The sequence below is a fragment of the Bidens hawaiensis genome, unplaced genomic scaffold (genome assembly GCF_021521415.1).
Source record: "Bidens hawaiensis isolate Kalapana, Puna unplaced genomic scaffold, B.hawaiensis_p1.1 tig00059850_1, whole genome shotgun sequence".
NCBI classification, from domain to species: Eukaryota; Viridiplantae; Streptophyta; class Magnoliopsida; order Asterales; family Asteraceae; genus Bidens; species Bidens hawaiensis.
The window spans coordinates 44,039-67,557 of record NW_027500769.1 but is presented as its reverse complement, the minus strand read 5'-3'; the positions used below and the strand labels follow the sequence as shown (position 1 = coordinate 67,557).

The window sequence follows — 23,519 nt, the reverse complement described above, 5'->3', positions numbered from 1 at the left end:
CTCTAAGTCATAGTTAAGACATATTTGTACCCTCCCTTAAGAATCATTAACCTTAATTTACGACTCCACGAACTCTTATATCGTGAATCATGTCCTAAGAGAGATGCAAATCTAGTAAAATCATGTCTAATCCGTTAATTCAAGTTAATTTGGGTCTGCCTTTGTAATTACTTTCTCCCAAACACGATTAACTGTAGAGTTATCCTATCTTTCATAGTCAGTATGTCTAAACGTTTAAATAATATTTGAATCGGGCATTATTTATGACTCATTGTCTCTTAGACGTAAAAAAAGAAGAATAAAAGAAAGAATGTTTGTCACATATATTTCTTTAACAAACTGAAATTTGTGTTTGGAATTGAGCTATAACTTGTGATCTCATATATTTGTTTTTTCTAGTTACAAATTCTGAATTTTTGTAGTTTTATTTAAATTTTGTCGATTTGTTTTTTTATGACTGGATTTGAAGGAAAAGATAAAAACGAATAAAGGAATAAAGGGTGCATATGGGTCTCTTTCTGTCACATAGTCCATTTGAAGACAGTTTATGTCTAAGTTTCGCCAGCCAATACCCTAAAACTAGGCCTAGAAATGGCCCACATTTCAACTACATTATTTTCAGAAATTCCAAAAGGAAAGAGCTTATTACGTAATCATTTGTAATCATATGCTCATATATATGGTGGATGTATTAACGGTATCCACTAATTTCGTATCATTTTATTTTTTATTCGCAATTTTGATTCCTAAAACGGATATGATTAATTATATGCTGAGTTTAAGAAAAATATTAGAGGGGAGAGATCAGGGTGTAGAATGGAGTTATGAACATTCGCAATGGAGGTCATTGTTTAGGTGACGCTTAGGTGGCATGGGATGCTCAAACACGGCATAATACGTGCAGTAGGAAGAACAAGCCAACGTGAAGGAGACATGGGGGATTCCGTAAGCTTTGATGGTGAATGAACCGAACAAGTTGTGACCATTTGGTGTAAATTATGGTTTTTTCGTGCATCGTAATTGCATTACTAGTGGGATAAGAAAAAGTGATTACGAGAAATATTTAAAAACATGGTAAGGTTTTTAGAAGTTTATGCAAAATGAATTTGATAATAAAGATAATCGTTAATGTTATAAAAGCATTTTTGGATAATACTATTATTTTTTATGAGGAGACAGATAAAGAATATTTACAATTTACTAGAAAGAAAAAGATATAAGATGAAACTTTATCCTTCCATATGCTTGAATCTAGAAGCATAGTATTGATATTATGCTATGTGTTGTGGGGCCATTAAGGCTGTTACGCCGACAACTCCGATGCTCAGCACTGCAATTCTAAGGCGCAAATTAGGGCCGGCAAATCGTGTCTTATCCTGCTTAACAAGTAAGAGACGGCATGTAACATGCCCAGCTACCGCCGTACCATAATATTGTCCGCTTTGGCCGAGACGTACCATCATCGCCTCACGGATTTGCTTTTGGTGCCCAGGTGGAGACTTCCCAGGAAGTCACCCATCCTGATACTATTTCCACCTAAGCACGCTTAACTGTTGAGTTCTCCTCTCATCCACTACCATTAAGCGCCCAAAACGCGTTATGATGGGGAAGATATCCACCTCCTTTTAAAGAAGGCTTAGTTCTCCTCCCCAACCGATGTGGGATGTTACACGACACGATTAACACAAGTATCAAATATGAAAACGACTCATTTAACACTTGGCTTTGGTGGTTTGATCGTGATAGTTATTTATTTTATCTATCAAAAAGAATAAATGATGAATCGTAGTCTTCTAATTTTAATGATTTTAAAAATATATAAAATTGCATAGTATACATTTTTACTAGACAGGTGTTTGAATTTGTCCATTGTTTAGCTGACGTTTAGGTGGCATGGGATGTCCAAACATCGTAATTGCATAATTAATGGGATAACAAAAGTGATACGAGAAATATGTAAAAACATGGTAAGGTTTTTGAGAAGTTTATGCAAAATATATGTATTTGATAATAAAGATAATCGTTAGTGTTATAAAAGCATTTTTGGATTATAAAATTATTTTTGATGAAAAGAACAAAGAGAGAATATTTACAATTTACTAGAAAGAAAAAGATATAAAATGATCATTCCATAGATTTGAATCTAGACACATAGTATTGATATTATGCTATGTGTTGTGGGGCCTTAAGCTTTGTCACGTAGACAACTCCGCTGCTTCACACCGAGAATTCTAAGGCGCAAATTAGGGTTGACAAACCGTATCTTATCCTGTCTAACAAGTTAGAGACGACACAATTAACACAAGTATCATATGAAAACGACTCGTTTAACACTTAGCTTTGGTAGTTGAACGTGACATTTATATGTTTTATGTATTAGAATAATAAATGATGAATTGTGGCCTCCTAATTTTAATTATTTTAAAAAAATGAAATTGTATATTATATATTTTTGCTAAACAAGTCTTATCATATTTGAACAGATACCCAATTTATAAGCCCTAACACAAAAGTGGACATGAGGGCAAAATAGTGAAGACCATTGGAGGCATGGGGTGAGTTTAAGTGCAATTGTTATTTTCAAGTTAAAAATTAATACAATAACCAATCAGTTAGCTTCAGGTCTTCAAACTCATCATTTTTGTTTTCAATTTACTTTTTCATTATTCACTCCATCATATTTCACACTATCATGTCACATGTCATTGGATGTAAAACGTGAAACCACCGACTACACACGTGACACTCACATAGCACTAGATAGATATCTCAAACTATCCATGACACATGTCATTGGATGTAAAACGGTTTTTTTTCAAACCGTTTTGTAGATGCCAAATGGATATCTCAAACTATAGCACTAGATAGAAATGAGGTATTTAAAATAGCTAATTAAAATGGTGAAAAGAAAAAAATAGAAGTTGATTTGAGATTTGTATATAAACATGCCATGGATTTTAATCTACATGATAATATACATTAGCAAGTTATATATATATATATATATATATATATATATATATATATATATATATATGTCATTTTTTTGGAACAAAAAGTGAGCTTTATTTTGTTTTGTAGTATCAAAAACTAAAATACTTTGAATACAACTTGGTTTCAATGACATTTACATCAAAATTTAAAAAAGGTGTGCGTTTAGAACATTTTTATGTATAAAATATTACTTACAAGTAGAGAAAACTTTTAATTTAATTATAACAGAAAATTGGGAGAGAAAAAAAAAACAAATTAAAATTTACTCAAATTAAATTCACCATCTTAAGTAGCAAATTCAATTTTTTCCATTCTTAACCATTGGATTCCCCTACTTGGGACAAGAAAAAGAACTCAATATCTAAAAATGATTTTCAAAAGATTCATATTTTTGCCCAAAAAAAATGCCCTATTATTTATATCTAATCTAATAAATAATATGCCATGTTAACTAGAAAAATAAGCTTTTTGAAAGTATAATGTACATCATAAAAGTAAGTATATAACCCCAAAATAATCAAAACTAATTATAAAAGAAAAAAAAAGTTAATATAATATTTAACGTTAGTATAAACTCTTTTTTTTTTGGGATGTCATACTTCTAAAGATGTGTAGAATTATAACCATATGAGAATATAAAAGTATAAAGACGTCAAGTATAAATCTACACACTGCCAAAGAGAATTTGTTCTCCACATGTCTAACTGTCAGAAAATTCTGTCAGATGTGAATATGTGCTTATCATAACAAGACAACTTACTAAAGATATAATCTTGATTTACACATTTTTTAATTTTTTCGACCACCTTAAAGTATGTGATTACTAATTATAAACATGAACTCATCTAAAACTAAACACTTAAAAGCATAAAAGAACTGCTTCAACCTTTCACATTTAAGTGTGAAAAAATTTGCTAAATCCAAGCCTTACTAGACTACTTGTTTTCATATTTTATAATTATCATTCGTATTATTATAACTATCATTCATATTATTATATTATAATTATTATTTACACATTTTCGTTTTCTAAGCATGGATTTCCCAGCATTAATAAATTATTTGTTGCTCGTTTATACGTGTGTAATTTTCACATCCTATTAATTATGACTGAAGTTAACTATTTCGCGTAGTTTTACCGACACGTGCAAACCCAAAATACTGTCATAACATGCAAATTTATTTTAACAAAGATCATTAACCACATTTTCTGTCATTAAAGTAGAGTTTTGGTATGAAAAGAAAAGTAGGGAATGAATTAGATTTAACCATAAAAACTAACAGGTCAACAAATCTTTCTAATTCATTTCCCTTTCAATAATCAACCATTCAAGCTGCAACATGCCTAACAAATAAGATGCAGCTTTGACTTTGGCATTGACCTTAACTAACCCTTACTAATCAGCAAGCATATAGACATAAACTAAGAGTACACATTACATCAACACTAGAACAGATAACAGAGAACTAAACCAAATGGACTTTGTACAGGATAAGGTAGGTAAGAAATCTTGCCTAATTTTATAGCTTTAAAGGGCTCTAAAAGTAGCAGTTCAAACTCGGTTCAGCATCAGGCGGTTTAGGGGCGGTTGCAGTTGCAGTCGTGGTTGCAATACCGTTCATTCTAGCACGAGCTTCTGCAAACATCCTCTGCTGCTCGGCTAATGCTTCTTCTTCAGTCATCTCAGCTCCATTTGTGCACTTTCCACCTTTAACAGTGTCCTGTTCGATCATTTAAAAGTTAGCATCAACATAAAAGAAGCGACAAAATCATAAATAGATAGCAAGAAATAAATGATTACCGCGGTTTCAACTTTGTGTTGTTCGTACGCAGCATAAACTTCTTCCAAGTATTCCCCAAAACCAAGAACCTGAAACAACAAATAAATTAGTTATAACAGATACGGTTATCAATATCATGAAAGTAATTAACAGATAACAATTAATAAACCTCTAATGCCTTGAGAACATGTTCGGGTGCGATTGTTCTCTTATCTTCTCTACTACAGACGTCGTTTGATTCTGATGAAACGAGATTAATAAACTCTGCAATAGAAAATAAGTTGTAAACAATTATGTTTGCATATATGGTTTTAAACGTTTATGGTATATCAACGATCTAACCTACACAACACTCGATCAAAAGATCCTGAGTATCTCGTGCAACACGAACGTCTGGAGGCAACATCTCCTTAATTATTTTTGTCATTGTAGCTGCATAAAAGTAAAAACTTTCATTAGCTAGAACTACTAATTAGTAATCTTTTTATAAACAAAATTCAAGCCAACAAATATAGAATAGTTCCAACATATCATCAAAAACATACAACAATTAGATCTAAAATTCAAGATAATTAATGAGATGTTTTCTCTCTAGCTGATATCAGATATACAAGAAAGAAATATGTCAGCAAATATTATAACATATTTGTTCATCATCATAACATCAAAAAATAAGGCCGTTTGTTGTGGGGGAGGAAGGTCGGTGGCGTTAAACACCGCGCCGAATGGGTGTTATCCAGCGTTATGGGGATGATGGATGAAGGGGGAAAATAGGGGATGCTCCGACATGGAGGGTATAACAGCGGGAGCGCGATACACACAACGAACAGCCTAAGATTGATACCAGTTCTGACAATAAGATCTAGCACAAATGATTATACACACAATCAAAATATCTAAAATCATAGGATAAAATGAAGTCATCACATAAACAATTATTATTTAAAAATAACACCGCAAAGGCATCTAAACGTTAGGTCATTTAACCACAAAATAACCGAAAAGTATAGGCTTAATTTACATTCATACGCATCAAACGCACAAATACGAATAAAATCAAACAAACCTTTCGGTAACGAAGCATCCTCCTTGGTCTTACCAACAATATCCATCGGATCCATCTTAACCTCTGCAACTTCAACCAAAAACATCAGATCTGAATCAATTAGCAAAATTAGGCATCCAAAAACTCACCGAGAATACAACAAACGCTTATTCACACAACAACAACGACAATTTCCGGATCGAATGGGAATCGGAAGACGTGGATCGGATGAGGCATGGTGATGGTAGTCCGCAGGCGATTAGGGCTAAATTCTCCAGGCGCGTGGGGTGGGGTCCAGGAGAGGTGTAAGGTGGAACGGGGCGCGTGAGGTTGGGTTTGGAGTATTAAAGGGTGGGTAGTGGTTGGTTTATCAACAGGTGGTGGGAGAGATTTACGGAGTGGTGTGACTGGACTGGATCATGTGCCACTAATTGGTACCGAACCATGTGCGGGTCATAGGTGCTTCAAAATGGGCTCGGCTTTAGTGGGTTAGGTTATGGGATGGGTTTAAAATGTGTACCCCAAAAGGTTGGCCATGGTCTAGTTATGGAAATAGGAATAAATATGAGATTTTTAATAACAAAAAGTACGAATCACAAGTTGGCATCGTTGTAAAAATCCCGACTAAACGCTGATTAATCTTTAATTCCTATCCTACAGGCCGACTAGCAATTAACGATTATTATAACATATTGCAAGTAGGCATTTTGTTGTAAAATTTTTATAACAGGCTGGCCACCCCTACCAAGGATGAGTGTTTGGTGTTAATCTAAGTGTTATGCCAACCCATTGTGAAGTACAAGATGGTTGGACAAACAAGAGACTGCATGTGGTATGAGCCATAACTCATTTTTTTTATTTTAAGATAACGAGATGTTGTTTCTGGTAAGGGTTGTTTTTCCTAAGATGACAGATGTCGCTCATATAAAGGGAAGTTTCTATGTTACCTTGTATGTCTTATATGACATAATCAGCACACTTGTTTTAAGATTAAGAAGTCGCATTTGGGACGAAGACCTCCTTCAAAGAAATACATCTGTGCGATGCATATACCGGTTCCGTACTCATTTATAGAAATTAAAAAAAAATCTAAATATGATAATAGGATAACAAAATCTCACGAGATAAAGCACTCTACAATCTTTTGAAACTGCAATTCTTATAAGCCTTCATATCACCCCATGTATATTTTTAAACTCGAATCTTTTGTATCTAGCAAGCAAATCAGTCAATCGTAAATTCTTAAATGAGTGTATGTGATAGATTGGGGGCATCAGCAAGCAACTATTATCACGAAAGCTAAGATGTCAATAAATGACTAACATGCTTATTTGTTTTAATTAATCTTGCAAACCTATTCATTTGTTAGATTTCTCTTACAAACTAGTTCTTTATCAGTTTATGGTATAAAAACCCGTAAAACTAACATAATTATTATTGATTTATGTTACTAGTGTGCTTGAGGCAAGTTTATTTTGTTTATTAATATGATTTGGTGTATTATATGCTTGATGGTGTGGATTTTACAATTCTTGTGAACTGTTGGGTTATGGAGGCTCTATTGGTGTTGGGCCGGTTCATTTTAGAAGACTAAATCGGTGGCAGATAATTAAAGAGGTGGATGACCCGGTTTTAATTTATAGGCATGTTATTGTTTTCTTAGGGAACGAGTTGTTTACCCTAATCTTGTTATTATAAATATATATCTTGTACTTGTAATTCCTCATCACGAGTGAGGCAGAAAGCAATAATAAAGTATCCTGGTTGCAGCCGTGGACGTAGGCCAGCCGACCGAACCACGTAAATCTCGCGTGTCATCTTCGTTTATTATTTCTCATGCAGTATTATTGTGTTTGTGTGTGTGTTAACAATACCTGAATCCCTAACAAGTGGTATCAAGAGCCGAGGTTACGATTACACACTGGAGAATACGATCGCAAGAGAATAGTTTGGGTCGAACTAGAGTTCCATTTTTTTGGCAGCCGGCCATCAAGGTGATCGATCGTAATAGCATCTGTTCTTTTAATTCGTAAGCCACCGCCACCACATAAATTTGTGTTCTTTTTTGTCTTTTGTGGAAGAATTGCTACTGCCACCATTGTGATTTGTGTTGAATCACAAATTTATTTAATTTTTTGTCTCATACGTAAATGTGAAGTCAAGAAATAATACCCACGGTTGCAATTCTATTTTCAATCAAGAAGAAATCAATCAGGTGCATTCTTTCTCTGTTTGTCTTTTTACTTTCTTGATTAAGGTGTGGTTATTGGTTTTGCATCGGGTTTTAGTTTCGGTTTTGGCTTTGGGTTTGATTATCAGGTTTCAGCGTTTGCCGGGCAGTGTAGCCAGGTGGTTTTGTGGTGATTAGCGGGGGTTATTTCGTTTGTCCGAGATTATTTTTTTTATGACCGTGTTACCTAGATCTAAAGTCGGAAATTCTTAGTTTGAGTTAATGGCTGAGAACGGGAAGCTTTAGATTGAGAGGTTTGATGGAAAAGACTTTGGTTGGTGGAAAATGCAAATGGAGGATTTGCTGGTTCAGAAGGATTTGGACATGGTTTGGGTGAAAGACCGGAGAATATACAACCAGATGAGTGAGAAACTTTGGATAAGAAAGCCAAGGCAGTTATTAGATTGTCGTTATTGAAGGATTTTGCATTCAACATCTTGAAAGAAACCATAACGCGTGAGATAATGAATACATTGTCTAATATGTACGAGAAGCCTTCGGCAGCTAATAAGGTTTTCCTGATTCGTGAATTGGTGAATACGAAGATGAAAGAAGCAAGTTCAGTTACAGTACACATCAACAACTTTAACTCGATTTTGTCAAGACTTGGGTCAGTTAGTATAAAATTCAAGGATGAGGTTCAGGCTCTAGTACTGTTATCATCATTGCCAGATAGCTGGTCAGGGACTGTTATAGCGATTACTAGTTCTACCAGCGAGTTCACTTTTGATGGGATTCGGGATCTTATTCTAGCCGAAGACGTCAGACGAAGAAATTCAGGTGAATCATCGGGTGACTTAATGCATGTCGGCAGAGGAAGAAAAAATAACAAATGTGGTGGGAGCGGGAACATGAAAAGGAGTCAGTCAAGGACTTAGAAGGATTTGGTATGTTGGATGTAACATCCCGAAATTTCAAAGGTAATATTAATTATATTACTTATTAATAGATGGGAAGTTTACTAGGGTTATCAGGAAATAAATAAAAGAATAGGAGTTGGTATGGGTCGGGCTAGTGTCGGGTAATGAAAGTGGGTTATGGACTTGGGTTAATTGAGATAGGTTAAATGAGAATGGGATTTCAGGGATATAAATACCCCCAAAATCCCAAAATATCTCATTTCTCACCAAACTCCCTAACACACACTCCTTACACCCTCAAAACACACACATTCTAACTGATCTAGATTCGAAGCCGAGACCCGAGATTTGTTGATAGATCTGAGTTGGTAAGGTAAGAACTAATCTAACAAAGCTATTATTACTGAAAATGGTTAGGATTGGATGGGTTAACCGGACCCGAAACCCAACTGCCCAAATCGGACCCCTAAAACGTCGATTTTAGGCCGATTTGATGGTTGGGGTTTGTAGGCGCCGATCATACGGTTCCGTGGGTACCAAAATCGAGTTATTTGGCTAAGAAACGAAGGATTTATGGGCAAAACAGATCTGCAGCGCGATAACTTCGCCTGCAAGAATAAGTTCGCCTGATGAACTTCGCCTTCAAGCGTAACTTCGCCTTCAAGCGTAACTTCGCCTAAGGTATAACTTCGCCTACGGCCAAGTTCGCCTAAGGTTTAACTTCGCCTGAAGCCAAGTTCGCCTAAGGTTTAACTTCGCCTGAAGCCAAGTTCGCCTAAGGATAACTTCGCCTGAAGCCAAGTTCGCCTAAGGTTTAACTTCGCCTGAAGCCAAGTTCGCCTAAGGTATAACTTCGCCTGAAGCCAAGTTCGCCTAAGGTTTAACTTCGCCTGAAGCCAAGTTCGCCTAAGGTTTAACTTCGCCTGAAGTGAAGTTCGTTTATAAAATAAAGTAAAAACCTAATGGAAAATGTGTTAAGGCAGTTATCGAAAATAAAATTTTTCCAAGCTGACCTGGCAGCTTAACCCCAGCCAGGGGCTCTGCCCCTTGGACCCCGCTAGGGGCTGCCGCCCCTAGAACCCCGCTACCAGGGGCGCTGCCCCCGGACCCCCGTTCGTTGTGGGTCATATAAAGATAGAAACGCAACATAAGTAGTAGTAGCTAATTGATACGTGTAAATATTATACAGTTAGCCGTGCACAGCTCAAGAGGGGAATAACTATTAACGGAGAGCGTAACAGTATTCAGGTGAGTTTCTAGCCCCATTTATGTGTTATGTTTTCGGGGCTGTGTGCATACTCGATATGTTGTTAATACATTTATCCTAAGTGATAAGTGTATGCCATATGTGATATATGTGATGGATATGAATGGTTGCTTGTCGGTACGCGAACGATCTTCGGATATTGCGCGTACTGTCAGGTCAAAAATAAAGGTACGAATATTATACATCGAAGATGTATGAACATTACAAATGAATACTTGTCGGGGCGTGAACGATCTTCGGATATTGCACGTATCGACAAGAGGTATGGTTGTTAAATGAATGATGTAAAGAACGCCTAGGGTGTTCTTATGCTATGATGTAATTATTGTATATGTGAAGTAGGTGTATACAGGTACACGAATGGTATGTGAGTTCTACGTTCGACATAGTAAGTTAGGATGGCAAATCCCTCTAGCTTTTGTCGGACATAGACTCGGCTGGTGATGGCGTAGTTAAGGACTGCGGGCCTTATACGTAAAGTAGATGATAGATGTAAACGTAGTTAAGGACTGCGGGCCTTATACGTAAAGTAGATGATAGATGTAAACGTAGATAGGGACGGTGGGCCTTATACGTGTTACAGATAATGGACGACAACGTAGTTAAGGACTGCGGACCTTATACGTATTATAGATAGGCATCAGCATAGGAAAGGACTGTGGACCTTATACGTGCTGTAGTTGTATTGTGGTAGCATAGGGGAGGACTGCGGACCTCGTACGTGCTATGGTTTAGGTTGCAACATAGGGGAGGACTGTGGACCTTGTACGTGTTGTGGATGTAGGATGGTATAGGGAAGGACTGCGGACCTTGCACGTACCATAAAGGGTGAACATAGGTAAGGACTGCGGACCTTTGTACGTGTTCACGACCTTGAGTACAGGTATAGACGGTGAACTATGAACGTACTCTCGGTAGACTGAGGTTAGTGATTGTAGATATGTATGTATGTATGGTAGCGAGTATGTAAGTAGAACAGAAGGGTAACTAGTGAAGTATGGATATGTATCTACGGATATGTATGTATGTGTATGTATTGTATGGCGTTCGATTAACTAGAACTCACTCAGCGTAGCTGACTTTTAGTATGCACGCAGGTGAGCTGATTACAGAGTTAGCATGAGGATGACACACGGCATGGATTGAACGGCTGGCATCTGAAGAAAGAAGTAAAGATGTTTTAAATATAAAGTTTTGTGTTATGGTATCAAAGAAAAGGTTTAACGTTTTGTAACAAATGATTGATGTTTTATATTCCGCGAAAAGTTTTAATAAACTCTGATTTGAAGAACTGTGTTTATGAGTAAATCCGACGCTAAAGTAGGGCTACCGGGTTCGGGGCCTTACATTGGAACTGCAACAAGGTGGGACATTTTAGGAATCAGTGTCCTAATGATAAGAATGAAAAGAAAAAAGTCAACACAGTAGAAGAATACTCAGAGGATGAGACTTTAGTTCTTAGTGTTGAGGATAATGTTGATTCCTGGGTCATGGATTCTGGAGCTTCATTTCATGCTACCCACAGTAGTGAAGCATTGTAGAATTTGAAGGAAGGTAGTTTTGGTAAGGTTAGACTGGCAAACAATGATGTTCTTGATGTTACGGGCATGGGTGACATGAATTTAGTTACTTTAGCCGGTCCATGGACCTTGAAGGATGTCAGAGTGATTCCTAACTTAAAGAAAAAGTTGATTTATGTTGGGCAGTTGGATGAACAGGGACATGAGGTTAAATTTGGGAACAGACAGTGAAAAATTGTTAAGAGAAATCTTGTCATAGCTCGAGAAAGAAAGAGGTGTTTGTTGTATATGGTCAGTTTATCGTCTGAGGGAGTGACCGACTCAGTTCAGAAGAAGACCAAAGTCCGGTTCACAGAGTCTAGTGGGCAGAAGAAGGTTTGTTTTGCAGGATATAAACCTAGAGCCACAGGTCAGATTCAGGTTGAACGTGCTAGAAGAGGTTCAGAGAAACCAGTCAGGGGTTTTCGTGGCAGTGGGAGCACTGGCATTCGACCAGTCAAAGCTTTAGCCAGAGTTCCCAAACAGTGGGTTAAGAGAAACAGTATTTCAGCGGTTAAAGTCTATCCAGAAGATTACCTGCTTATTGTGGAGAGTGTTGCTTGTTCTCATGATATTCCAGGATTCGGTAGTTCGTGTAAGTGGGAGTCGGTAGTGATAGAGAACGAGTCGGTGGCAGTTGTAGCCATGACTGATGCGTTGGAGCTCGGGGGAGCTTCGACGGGCTTTCAGGTTAACTGATAAGAAGACAGATGCAATCAGGAAAACAAGGAAGATTACAAGAGGTACAAGTGATCATAGTGGAAGGCAGTTTGAAGATTATCAAGTCTCCAAGTGGGAGATTGTTGTGTTATGGAGGCTTGATTGGTGTTGGGCCGGTTCATTTTTGAAGACTAAATCGGTGGCAGATAATTAAAGAGGCGGATGGCCTGGTTTTAATTTATAGGCCCGTTATTGTTTTCTTTGGGAACAAGTTGTTTACCCTAATCTTGTTATTTTATAAATATATATCTTGTACTTGTAATTCCTCATCACGAGTGAGGCAGAAAACAATAATAAAGTGCCTTGGTTGCAGCCCGTGGACGTAGGTTAGCCGACCGAAACACGTAAATCTCGCGTGTCATCTTCGTTTATTATTTCTCTTGCAGTATTATTGTGTTTGTGTGTGTGTTTACAATACCCGAATCCTTAACATGAAATTGCTCATCAATAATGATTTTCTTGAGATTTCGTAGCCTTTTTATCATGTACTTTTTTTTATCAAATAAAATCTACTTAACTCACTGGAGGAACATTATGTTTCCATTATAGTGACTCATGTCCTTTTAAGTCTTTTTCTCGATACGTTTCGATAGACTCAAGTTCTCAAAAAATAGGTAAGCTTGCAAGTCCTGCGTACGTTGAAAGATTTTAGGAACGATTTGGGGCGAAAGTATTTAAGGTAAAATTGTGAGAGCCCATGTGAAACCGATATTGACCGAAATAATCAACAAAAGAGATCAGGGCAATAGCTAGCACACATTCGTATTATTCAAAGAAGAGATGGGGGTTACAGAAGAGAAACTAAAGATGAGAAAGGAGAGCATTCACACATAATTCATTCATGCTTGCACTATCCTTCTATTCATGATTTATATCTTGTGATGGTCCTTCCCGAATCCTGAACCCTTTCAACTTGTTTCGGCCTTTTGCTAACTCTTGAAATGGGCTGCCTTATCTGGTCCATTGTGGAGGTATTGCCATTAGATGGGCTGAGGTCCATAGTGTTCATATCATATATAACACCATGTATGTCAGATTTGTATTTTTTGTATATGACCTAATCAACATCATCAAAATGCAAAGTTGCGATATAACAAGTTTAGTAATTAACCGCTAACTGTCTAAAAATATGTAAAGGATGAAGAAATAATAATTTGCATGTAACTTGCATTAATTACCCTTAATATCAACAATTCATTACAACGAGAACCCAAGTGAATCGGCTGCCGATCGCGCCATTATTCCTTGAAACTCCTTAAAACTAATCATGCCATCCCCATCCTTATCCGCGGCTTGAATCATTTCCGTAAGCTCACGGTACGACAACGGCTGACCCATTTTGGTCATGGATTTGGCTAGCTCTGCCGGCGTAATGAACCCGCTTCCGTCTCTATCAAACGATTTAAAAATCTCTAAAAGCTGACTTTGGTTAACTAAAATGTCTTCGGACGTCATTTGAGACGACATACAATTCACCAATTCCTCAAATTCCACGGTCCCGCTCCCATCCGAATCCATGCTATTGAAAAGTTTATGAATCTGTTCGCCCGAGGGTTTGAGGCCAAGAGAGCGGAGGAGGGCCGCTACTTCGAGGTGGGTGAGGGACCCGTCTTTGTCTAGGTCGAATCGGGTGAATATGTCACGGAGCTGTTTTAATTGGTCCTCGGGCAACCGTGACATCCTTGTGAATGGTGGTGGTGCGATTGATCTCTAATTAGCGGTTTGTGTGGATGGGTGACGTCGTTGTATTGACGGTGGTGATTGAGGGCGGTGGATGGTGGTTGATGTGGGTGGAAAAGGAAATTACGTAGGAGGTATGCATGTGTTCATGGAGATATATGCGGTAGATGGTCACCTTAAAATAAGTTGTCACAAAATAGTAAATTGGTTATAAAAACTTTAGGTATTGTAAAAATGTTGTGTCATTGCTCATATCTTAATTTTAATGGGTTAAAAATCTGAAATAAAATAAACAAATAAAAGGCTCATTAGAAACACCCAAGCAAATGAAAAGGGTTCGTAAATCGTAAGTTATAGCACAATAAAATACCAAAGTCTCATACTAAACAAACGGTCCAACTCCAATCCAAAACAAACCAAACATGAAACATCTAGTACATCACTTAAAACATAGCTAAAGTAGCAAAAGACACAAATCTAGAACACAAGTTCAAGCATAAACAAACTAACCAAAACACATAAACCTAGATATACTTCAGATGTGGCACGGTTGCGGGATGTCCTCATTGTTCTTAATAGCACAGCAACTTATGGAGTAGATAACGATAATAAACACAATAATGCTTAAGTTAAGCATCGCAAACTTCCTCCACAAATGCCTCATGTTACTCAACACTCCAACCTTGCAAGACCCACAATTATAGCACAACTTCTTCTGGTCATTACTCCAACTCTTGCAATCCGAACCATCCGACACAGGACCCGTCTTCGGCGGCACCCAATACGTCGAGTTCACGAACAAATACTTACAATTCCCCGGTGGTTTACAACAACCAGACTGCATGCCAACAAAACACACATAATAAATTAATTAAAATAGTTACATTATTTCATAAAACATATTATTTCTTAGTAAATACATATATGTTACATTAATATTATGATACCTCTATTGGAGTTAAATAAGTCCGGTAGAAGTCCTTCGACGTCTTGGCTCGAGCGAGTGCCAAGCAAACGCGCGAATCGATCAAACAACTCTTGATATTAGCCCAATTTTTATCGGTCACAACATGTTTCTGAAGCCACTTTGAATAATCCCTAAACCGGTACTCCCTATACCCACGGTTCGACACCGCCTTGCTAATACGCTTATTTGTCACAACCAGTGCAAATATCACGTACGCGAGTAACCCGACGATCATGATGAGCAGAACCGCGGAGTAAATGTATAGCATGGAGTTGATTCGGAAGAAGGCGCCAGCGATACCCGCGAGTGCTAAGAGGAATATGCCGGTGAAAATGTAGGGCTTGGCGAATGTTTTCTCGCATAAGGTGGCACTGTCGGGGTGGACGGAGGTCCATATGCCGGCGGTGATTAGGACGATTCCTAGGAGTAAGGTTAAGACGTTAAGGACTGTGGTTAACACGTTGCTTGTGTTAGCCATTTGTGGTAAAAGTGAAAGGAAATTAGAGTTTGGGAGTGAAGAAATGGGAAAAAATGCGATTTGTTTGGTTTATTTGTACGAGGATGGAAAACGGTTGGAGAAAACGTGCGTGGGTTGTCGAGGAATAATTACGAAACTGCCATTACGGTTATAGGTTGTAGAGGACGTGGGCGCTAGATTTTGTGGCATGTTCTCTGGCAGTTTGAGTTTGGTTTTGTCGACGATTTTTGTTTTTTTCATTTTATTAATGTTTTTAGAAATATTGATTTCGAGAACTACATATATAAGAGTTGTGGATAATGGATTGAAACTTCAAAAGATGAATGGATATACTTGTAATATTCAAGTAATATCTAAATATCATCTAAATTTTCAAGTTTTGTTTGAACGAATTCTGATTATTAAATAGTTTCATTTTATTCAGCCATTTCTAATTTCTAACTAGGATAGTTTTTTCTTCGAATATTTAATATAGAAACCGGATCTTCATTGTAAAGGGGAGTTATATGATGTTGTCTCTTTAAGTTTTTGTATTTTTAGCATGATATTATTAAAGTACTAGCTTGAAACTCGTTTATTACACAAGTTTTTCAATTAAAGAATAAAGATAGCATATAAGTTAAGCAGCAAATACTTATATAGGAAGACATCATAAACAAAATACAATACATAATTAAATTACAATTTATTATCAACTAGCATTTCGACCCTTCGCGAGGCGGTGGGGGTGTCAAACCGTAACGAAGGACTCCAACGACGTTCAAACGTGACAATGAAAATGGATGTTGATTAGCATTCGACTATAACATTGGAGACTTTATCAAAAACGAAACAACTATACACGCTTTATCACTACCAACCACAAACAACAATAGGGATGAGGTCGGTACCGAAAATCCTGATTCCGAAATCATATATTCTTGGTATCGGTACGGGTACCGGTATTGAAGATAAAAATCGAAAAATACCGGTACTGCACCGATACTGAAACTCAAAACTTTGATATCGATTCGGTACCGACGATATCAAATCAGTACCGATTTCGATACCAGTACCAGTCGGTACCAATACCGAATTTGCTCAACCATAAACAACAATACTCAAAAAGTTACTGAGGATTTGACAATTTATGGTTGAAACTTTAGTAAATAAAGATTCAAAACCTCAAATGACAATAGAATCCTAACTAATAATATTTTAGGAATCACTAATCACAAATGAGAACACTAAGTTTTTTTTTTAACACAAATATAACAATTATAAGTCTCATCAAATAATTCATATTAAGATACCGAACCAACGAAAAGTGAATTCTAGGCTTATCACGTTTAGTTAAATTTGCTATGGTAAAAGTTTTATGATAAAAGTTTTATTATCAAAATTGAGGGTCCAAAAATTTAAGATGTAAGTTGAAAGGGAAATGCTTTATTACCAAAGTTGAGGAGCCAAAAAATAAATTTGTGAAATTAAAATTGGAGGCTAAAAAGTATATATTGCAAATGTCTAACAAACCATAGTTTGTAAATAAATTGAGGGCCAAAAGAAAAATATTTGAAACTCATAAGGCAAAATTCCCAGAATCAAACTTCTAAAGTTGTATCTTAGTTATTAATGTACTTTAAATTTAATCCAGGAGTTAACTAAGGTGATGAATCCAAAAAAAAAAAAAAAAAACAGAAACATAAACATTACAGAGGGGAATTGAATCATTGAAACTAATTGTCGCCGGAATATGTTCATCTTTACTGTAGTTGGCATATTCATTTTGAGACTGGCTCCAAGTTAGTTTTTCAAAATAATTTGTAACTCTTGCTGGCCAAGTAATGTAGGAGGATTTGGTGTCAAGTCTTGATCGATAAACAAATATGAATTAAACGTCTAACTCTCTTTATATTATTAAGAAAATATAATTAAAAAACTGACTACAACTCTCAAACCCTAACTTAGTTGCATCGAGTTGAACCCTAACTCGGTTACCAGTGGTGAAGCTTGGACTAAGACACGAGGGGGGGCTCAAAATGCATAAAAAAAATTCACAAACGATGAGGGGCGGACTCAAATTTTCGGCTGAAAACGCCAAAATTCACACTACGCATAAAAAAATTCGGGCGAAAATGGGTAAATTTACACTGCTACGCGAAAAAACGGGGGGGGGGGGACCCCCGGCTCTAAGTAAGCTCCGCCAATGTCGGTTACATATCGTGTGTGTCTCTAGATGACCCTAACTCGGTTGCATCTCACACGTGTGTTCTATACTGTCTAACCATGACCCGGTTTATATAAACTAATCTAGCTTGCTAGTCAAGACATTACCAATTATAATTACAAAACAATTAGGGTATGTTTGGCAAGGTGCTTTTAGGGGCTTCAAGCTTCAAGCTTTTAAGGTAAAGCTCATACTCAATTAAAAGCCTTGTTTGGTTGAAGGAGCTTGAAGCTTTTAGGTCATGAGAAAAAGCTTAAAGCTTAAAGCTTCAACTAGTAGCGTTTAAAAAGAGCTACAAGCTTTTAGTATTTTAATTACTTAAATAACCTTTCAAAATAAGTACATTTAATATTATTGTTTTTTAGTTATGCCTATTTTGGTTATTTTATACATTTTAGTAAAAGCTCCAGCTACTCTGCCAAACACCTAAATATATCTAAAAGCTACAGCTTCCAGTTACCAGCTACAGCTACCAGTCACCAGTTACCAGCTAGTTTTGCCAAACATACCCGTAGTAGCATTTAAAAAAGGAGTTTTTTCTCCAAACTTAAAAGCTTCAAGCTCCTTCAACCAAACAAGACTTTTAGTTGAGTATGAGCTTTTTCTTAAAAGCTTGAAGCCCCTTAAAAGCTTCTAAAAGCTCCTTGCCAAACATACCTTTAGAGCATTCTCATCCCACCCCCTATCTCCAAACCAAAAATTACAATAAAACTCACTTTATTTTCTCTTTCCATTTCAATTAAATAATACTTTTTATACCTTTTATCATTATCTTTTCTTTTTCCTTCACTCACAACCACTTTCAAAATATATTAAAAAATTATAGGGGATGAACAGTAACTTTTCAAATATACAGAAAAACCACTATTGTTTCTAAAATATAAAAACTATTCACTCACAACACCTTAAATCACTCTCTAAATTATAAAAACACCCCTCACATAATATGAGGGGTTGGATGAGAATGCTCTTAAAAAGCATAACCAATTATGACCTACTTGTCAATATTGGTCCTTCAAGTTCACCGACTTGTGACTTGAAGTCCAAAATTACGTCCAACATAATGTTCTTTGTATTTTGTTATGTACAGTCAATCATGGGAAGCACAAAACAACATTTTTATAGAAAGGGTCACATGTAGCAATTGAATATTTACGAAATTCAAACCAAACATTTATCTACAAAATTACACACAAAGCAAAGTTTTATTATGATGATTTATTCGATCAACCTTATTTAGTAGTGGTGGCGGTATAACATACGCATGCATGGTTATCTAACGATTAGAGTAGACACCAATGAAATCGGTAAAGCGAGAACCCACATAAAGCTTCCCATTCTGCTCCTGAACCAAAGTGATTGACGTCTTAAAGTACTCCGTGGCAAATGACACTATTTGCAACACATTTTCATTCGAATTGAACCTCACTCCTTGAGGTGTGGTGAGCGGCATTGCTGGCCTGTATCCAATTGAAACGGCCACCCAAAACTCTCCCAATCTCCCTGCTCGCTTTATCTTATTCGGGTTCCCATCAGTATTCAGCAAAAGTTCCTTCTGATTTGCTTTGGGTCCCACTAGCCAGTATTTTGTAATTCGGCGACCACTAAGCTCGGGTACAAGAACAAATGTTCCATCGGCACTGACTGCTGGACCACCCCCACCGGACAGACCTGTAAGCAAAACAGATACTTGTCTGGTAACCGGGTTGTAACGCAATAATCTACCTGTTGAATCGGGAATAAATCCAGGTTGTGTTGTATTTCTGCATCAAAATAGACATTTAAGTTCCCTTTTGGTTGGACTACATGTGTTAAGATAGGATTAGTAGAAACTTGATCCTTTTGTTAATTTAAGTTAATATGGGTATCTACCTGATATCATAAGTCAAACTAGCATCAATGAAATAAACATGGCTAGTTCTTAAGTCAACGTCAACACCACCAACAAATTTGAAACCACCAGCAAGTTGAGTTGCAAGCCCGCCCTGAGGCCCAACAACTAGAAGCCCATAATACGCATCAGCTATGTAAAGAAGGCCTGTTATAGGGTGAAAGCTAAGAGCCAGCGGCCTTCCGCATGTTGGTCCCATATTTGGATCAGTCGTGCCATCACACACTTAGCTTACTCCTGATCAAAATATATATTAAAAAAACACAATAATTAATAAGACTGCGCAACCTAGAAATCACACAAGAAAATCCTTGGCGTTTAATTTGTATATTTGCCTTTTGAAAGTTAATGAAAAATCAAATTTAGATTACTTAAGAGCCAAGTATATATGTCATTTGGACATATAAAGTTGTAAAATATTGTGTAAAATAAGCGATTCTAACTTCAATGAATTGAGTCGTTCTTGAATGATACTATATATATTTTCTCTCATTTAATTAATCAAGCATGCAAAAATAAACAGACAACCGTTTGCTTATTTAAGTCCCTACAAAGATAATTTTATATCCATTTACGTATTCATCAAAAGAAATAAAATAATGATATTACTAGAGTGTGTGTAGGCAATTTTGAGGGCGAACACTTCAATATCAGTTGTCGACTTTTAAAAATTAGAACCCGTAAGCTCGGAGGCTCATCAGTTAGATTAATATATAAAATCTGTTGTTGTTGGTTTATGTTTGTATATAGTGAACGAAAGGACATGAACATATATATATCTTCGTTCGTGTTTGTTGGGTTCGTCATGAATGAGTAAGCATATAACGTGACCTTGTCAGTGTAGTATATGCGAAATCAACGAAACCGACGCAGGGGCCGAGCCATTTCAATATCCTACAATCCCTTACGGTGGTAAAAGGACCTTCAGTCAAGAAAAAAGCAGCTGATTCCGGGCCGACAACCCCTTGTGGCAAGTTGATCTTACTAAAATGGTAAATTGGCCGGAAACAACGACAAGAGTGTAAAGAAATGCAACAAAAACAGAAAGCAAGGAAGGTGTTGGAGTGGTCATGCTTGAATATGTATTTGATTCAAGAGTAGTGCGCATAGCTCTTATTTATAGGAAAGAAAATTAGAGCCGTCATTTTAGGAAATGTAATGTGTAGTTCATTCTTCATCTCCATCTCTAAAATTACAATAAAAATCAATGCTTCTCCAAATTTAACCATGAACAATAAATATTTTTGTCTCCTCTACTCGTAACCACTCAAAACCATACTCTTAAAAATAGAGAATACTCACATAAATTTGAAGAACCGGTTAGGAATGCTTATAATTGTGTGTATATTCTCCTTTAGTTTTGGAGATATTGTTAATTATCCTATTTATCTTGTTTGGATTGGAGAGAATGACTTGTCAATCGATGAGCAGAAAGATGAAGAAATACCGTGAAGTTAGATTCAAGTTTCAGTATGGACCATCCAATTCAGCAGATAGTGCTTTTCTAAATAAACTTTTGCTCGGTTGAATTAAGGACGAAATGATTTTAACCAAAGAATGAGCAATTGAATTCGTTGTTAGAAAGGGAGAAAACAATTGTGGCAGAGCTGAAGACATGATTTTACTCCAAAAGGGGTTTTAGGGGATTCTAATCAAAACTACATAGCTTAGATTGGTTTCGCGTGTAAGCTTAGACGGCTAACATCACTGTATTTACTTTCACCTTATACTTTATACTCTTTTCTAAGTTAATTAAGTTAACCAAATTTCATAAAATTACATAGCATCGGAGCATACCCACTCATTACTAGAACACAGGGCTGCGACCAAAATTTTCTACTGAAAAAACAGTATCAAATTTAGCGAGCAATTTCTCACCGATATGCAAATTAAGCAAGGTTACTTGATAGGTAGCTAAGCGACTGGAGTTTTTGCAACCATTTATTTTTTTGTGATAAATTCATGGAAGAAATATGGTATTTTTGAATGCGACCATCTTAGCGGTGGGGAATATGTTATGTTTGTCTTGTCACCATTGTGGCAGTCGCAAATCAAAATAGGTAAAATGTAAGTGCACACTTTTTAAAGGAGCGGGAAACTCCATATATTAGCAGGGCCGGCTTGGGCATAGGGCAATATGGGCGACCGGTCGGGACACTTAATTTTCGGAGGCACAAATTTTATATATTTTTATGAAAAAAATATGTATATTTAATGTTTTACCCTAATTATATAATAACAAGCTTGGTCTAGTGACAAAAGGATATGACTATCAACCAAAAGGTTAGGCTCTAGTCTCACTTGAGACATTTTTAAGCTTATTTTTATACAAAAAGTTACCAAGTAAGCCTATTTAAAAATTTAATTGTTTAAATCAAACAAAAAACCATTTACATAAGGCCTAATTTTATTATATTTTTTGCTTATATTATTTCATTACTTGTTAGGGTCTACGGGTCTTTTTATTTTGTCTCGACCAAGAAATATAAATTCTCGAAAACGGCCATGCATATTAGGGTTATAATGTAATTTTTTCTCCAAAATTAACCCTCATCAATTAAAGGCATTCATTCAACCCTAGGTCTCCCATTGATTGAAGAAACCTCATCGATTGAAAGTCAATTAATTTTTCTATGACATTGAACTCTGCGCTCAGTTCTTGTTCCAAGAGTTGCCCTAAATAGTTTCCATGTTTGGTTACTAATAGTTAGGGGTGGGCAGACAAACCGGTTAACCAAACCAACCCGAAAATCAAATCGAAACTGAACCGGGTTGAAACCTATTATGTAGAAACCGGTTTAAAACCGATTGAAACCGTAGGTTTGGAAGCGGTTTGTACTTTCACTACCGAAACTTGTTTCTGACCGGTTAACCGAACCGAAAGCGGCCAAAACCGGTCAAAAACCGAAAAAAAACGATCGTAACCCGAACCGAAATCGATCGTAAACCAGTCAAGAAGACGGTTTCAACCTGAACCGAAATAGATCACAGGCCGGTTTTAACTTTTATTGACCAAACCGAACCAGTTTCAACCCGAACTGGTTTAGGGTTTGAAACCGGTTTGTGTGCCTCTACTAATAGAGTAATAGCAGTACATAGTACCCCTAAATTGTTTCCATTATTGGAATATAGTATTAGGGGTTTATTATCGAGCCCACGGGCTTGATATATGTCAATATATTGTAATCACTATTGAATGGAATGAATCAATCAAATATTTTACCATCTTATATGGTATTAGAGCCATCCCATGCTCTTTACCACTTCATTTGCCCCACTCAAAAACAAATCATAGCCATCGTCACTTATGTGCTCTAAATTATATATAAATAAAATTTAATATTTCCTACACTTTTAGTAGTACTCAGGTTTGTTTTTATTAAATTATTAATCCTAATTAGTTCATATTTGGCTTTAAAGATTTTACGGGTCAACAAGCTAAAATGAAGTACTTATATTAAACTTGAGGTTGACAAGTGAAACTTAAACAAATTCTATATAGTATTTTCTTTATTATTAATAATTTATAAAGAAATATATTTTCAAAGATGGTTTAATATTTAACTACATATTTGAATCTATTAAATTAATTTAAATAGTAATTAAAGTTGGTTTAATTGGCGATGAAGGGTCATCAAGTGAAGAAGTAATTTGCGAATTTCAATTATCAAACAAAGTGAAAAATAGAATGCAAGTCAAATTGTTTTTGTTATCTTACTACACTAACAAAAGAAAATGTTGAAACTTAGGTGTTAAGACCACATTTCTCTTAATTCATAATCTATTTTCTCATTCATTCTAGCTATTTATGGGTCATGGGTCAAAACCATTTTGTCTAAT

The 23,519-nt window shown here is 36.3% G+C and overlaps 2 protein-coding genes and 2 pseudogenes across 2 annotated transcripts; all 4 read right to left on the bottom strand.

The window, feature by feature from the left end:
* Positions 1-4,324: 4,324 nt before the first annotated feature.
* On the bottom strand, positions 4,325-5,918 carry LOC143602788 (protein Dr1 homolog). The gene is made up of 5 exons (XM_077079786.1): positions 5,843-5,918; positions 5,119-5,208; positions 4,946-5,040; positions 4,797-4,865; positions 4,325-4,716 (listed from the first exon to the last, which is right to left on the bottom strand). Exons 1-5 carry the CDS (start codon positions 5,895-5,897, stop codon positions 4,534-4,536), a joined length of 492 nt encoding a protein of 163 aa, XP_076935901.1. The 5' UTR covers positions 5,898-5,918; the 3' UTR covers positions 4,325-4,533.
* Positions 5,919-13,654: 7,736 nt separating this feature from the next.
* LOC143602787 (putative calcium-binding protein CML16 pseudogene) lies at positions 13,655-14,137 on the bottom strand (annotated as a pseudogene).
* A 492-nt stretch (positions 14,138-14,629) lies between these two features.
* LOC143602790 (tetraspanin-8-like) lies at positions 14,630-15,591 on the bottom strand. The gene is made up of 2 exons (XM_077079787.1): positions 15,085-15,591; positions 14,630-14,975 (listed from the first exon to the last, which is right to left on the bottom strand). The coding sequence occupies exons 1-2, from the start codon at positions 15,580-15,582 to the stop codon at positions 14,673-14,675; spliced, it is 801 nt and encodes a 266-aa protein (XP_076935902.1). The 5' UTR covers positions 15,583-15,591; the 3' UTR covers positions 14,630-14,672.
* Positions 15,592-19,053: 3,462 nt separating this feature from the next.
* LOC143602785 (protein STRICTOSIDINE SYNTHASE-LIKE 11 pseudogene) lies at positions 19,054-20,751 on the bottom strand (annotated as a pseudogene).
* Positions 20,752-23,519: the final 2,768 nt, after the last annotated feature.

What these genes read in the sequence shown, in the direction of transcription:
- LOC143602790 (XM_077079787.1), bottom strand. Translation starts at nt 15,582, where the DNA reads ATGGCTAACACAAGCAACGTGTTAACCACAGTCCTTAACGTCTTAACC. An exon ending in CTTATTTAACTCCAATAGAG is followed by an intron (nt 14,976 to 15,084) that starts GTATCATAATAT and finishes GTTGGCATGCAG; the next exon opens with TCTGGTTGTTGTAAACCACC.
- LOC143602788 (XM_077079786.1), bottom strand. Translation starts at nt 5,897, where the DNA reads ATGGATCCGATGGATATTGTTGGTAAGACCAAGGAGGATGCTTCGTTA. An exon ending in GGATGCTTCGTTACCGAAAG is followed by an intron (nt 5,209 to 5,842) that starts GTTTGTTTGATT and finishes ACTTTTATGCAG; the next exon opens with CTACAATGACAAAAATAATT. An exon ending in ATGTTCTCAAGGCATTAGAG is followed by an intron (nt 4,866 to 4,945) that starts GTTTATTAATTG and finishes TTGTTGTTTCAG; the next exon opens with GTTCTTGGTTTTGGGGAATA.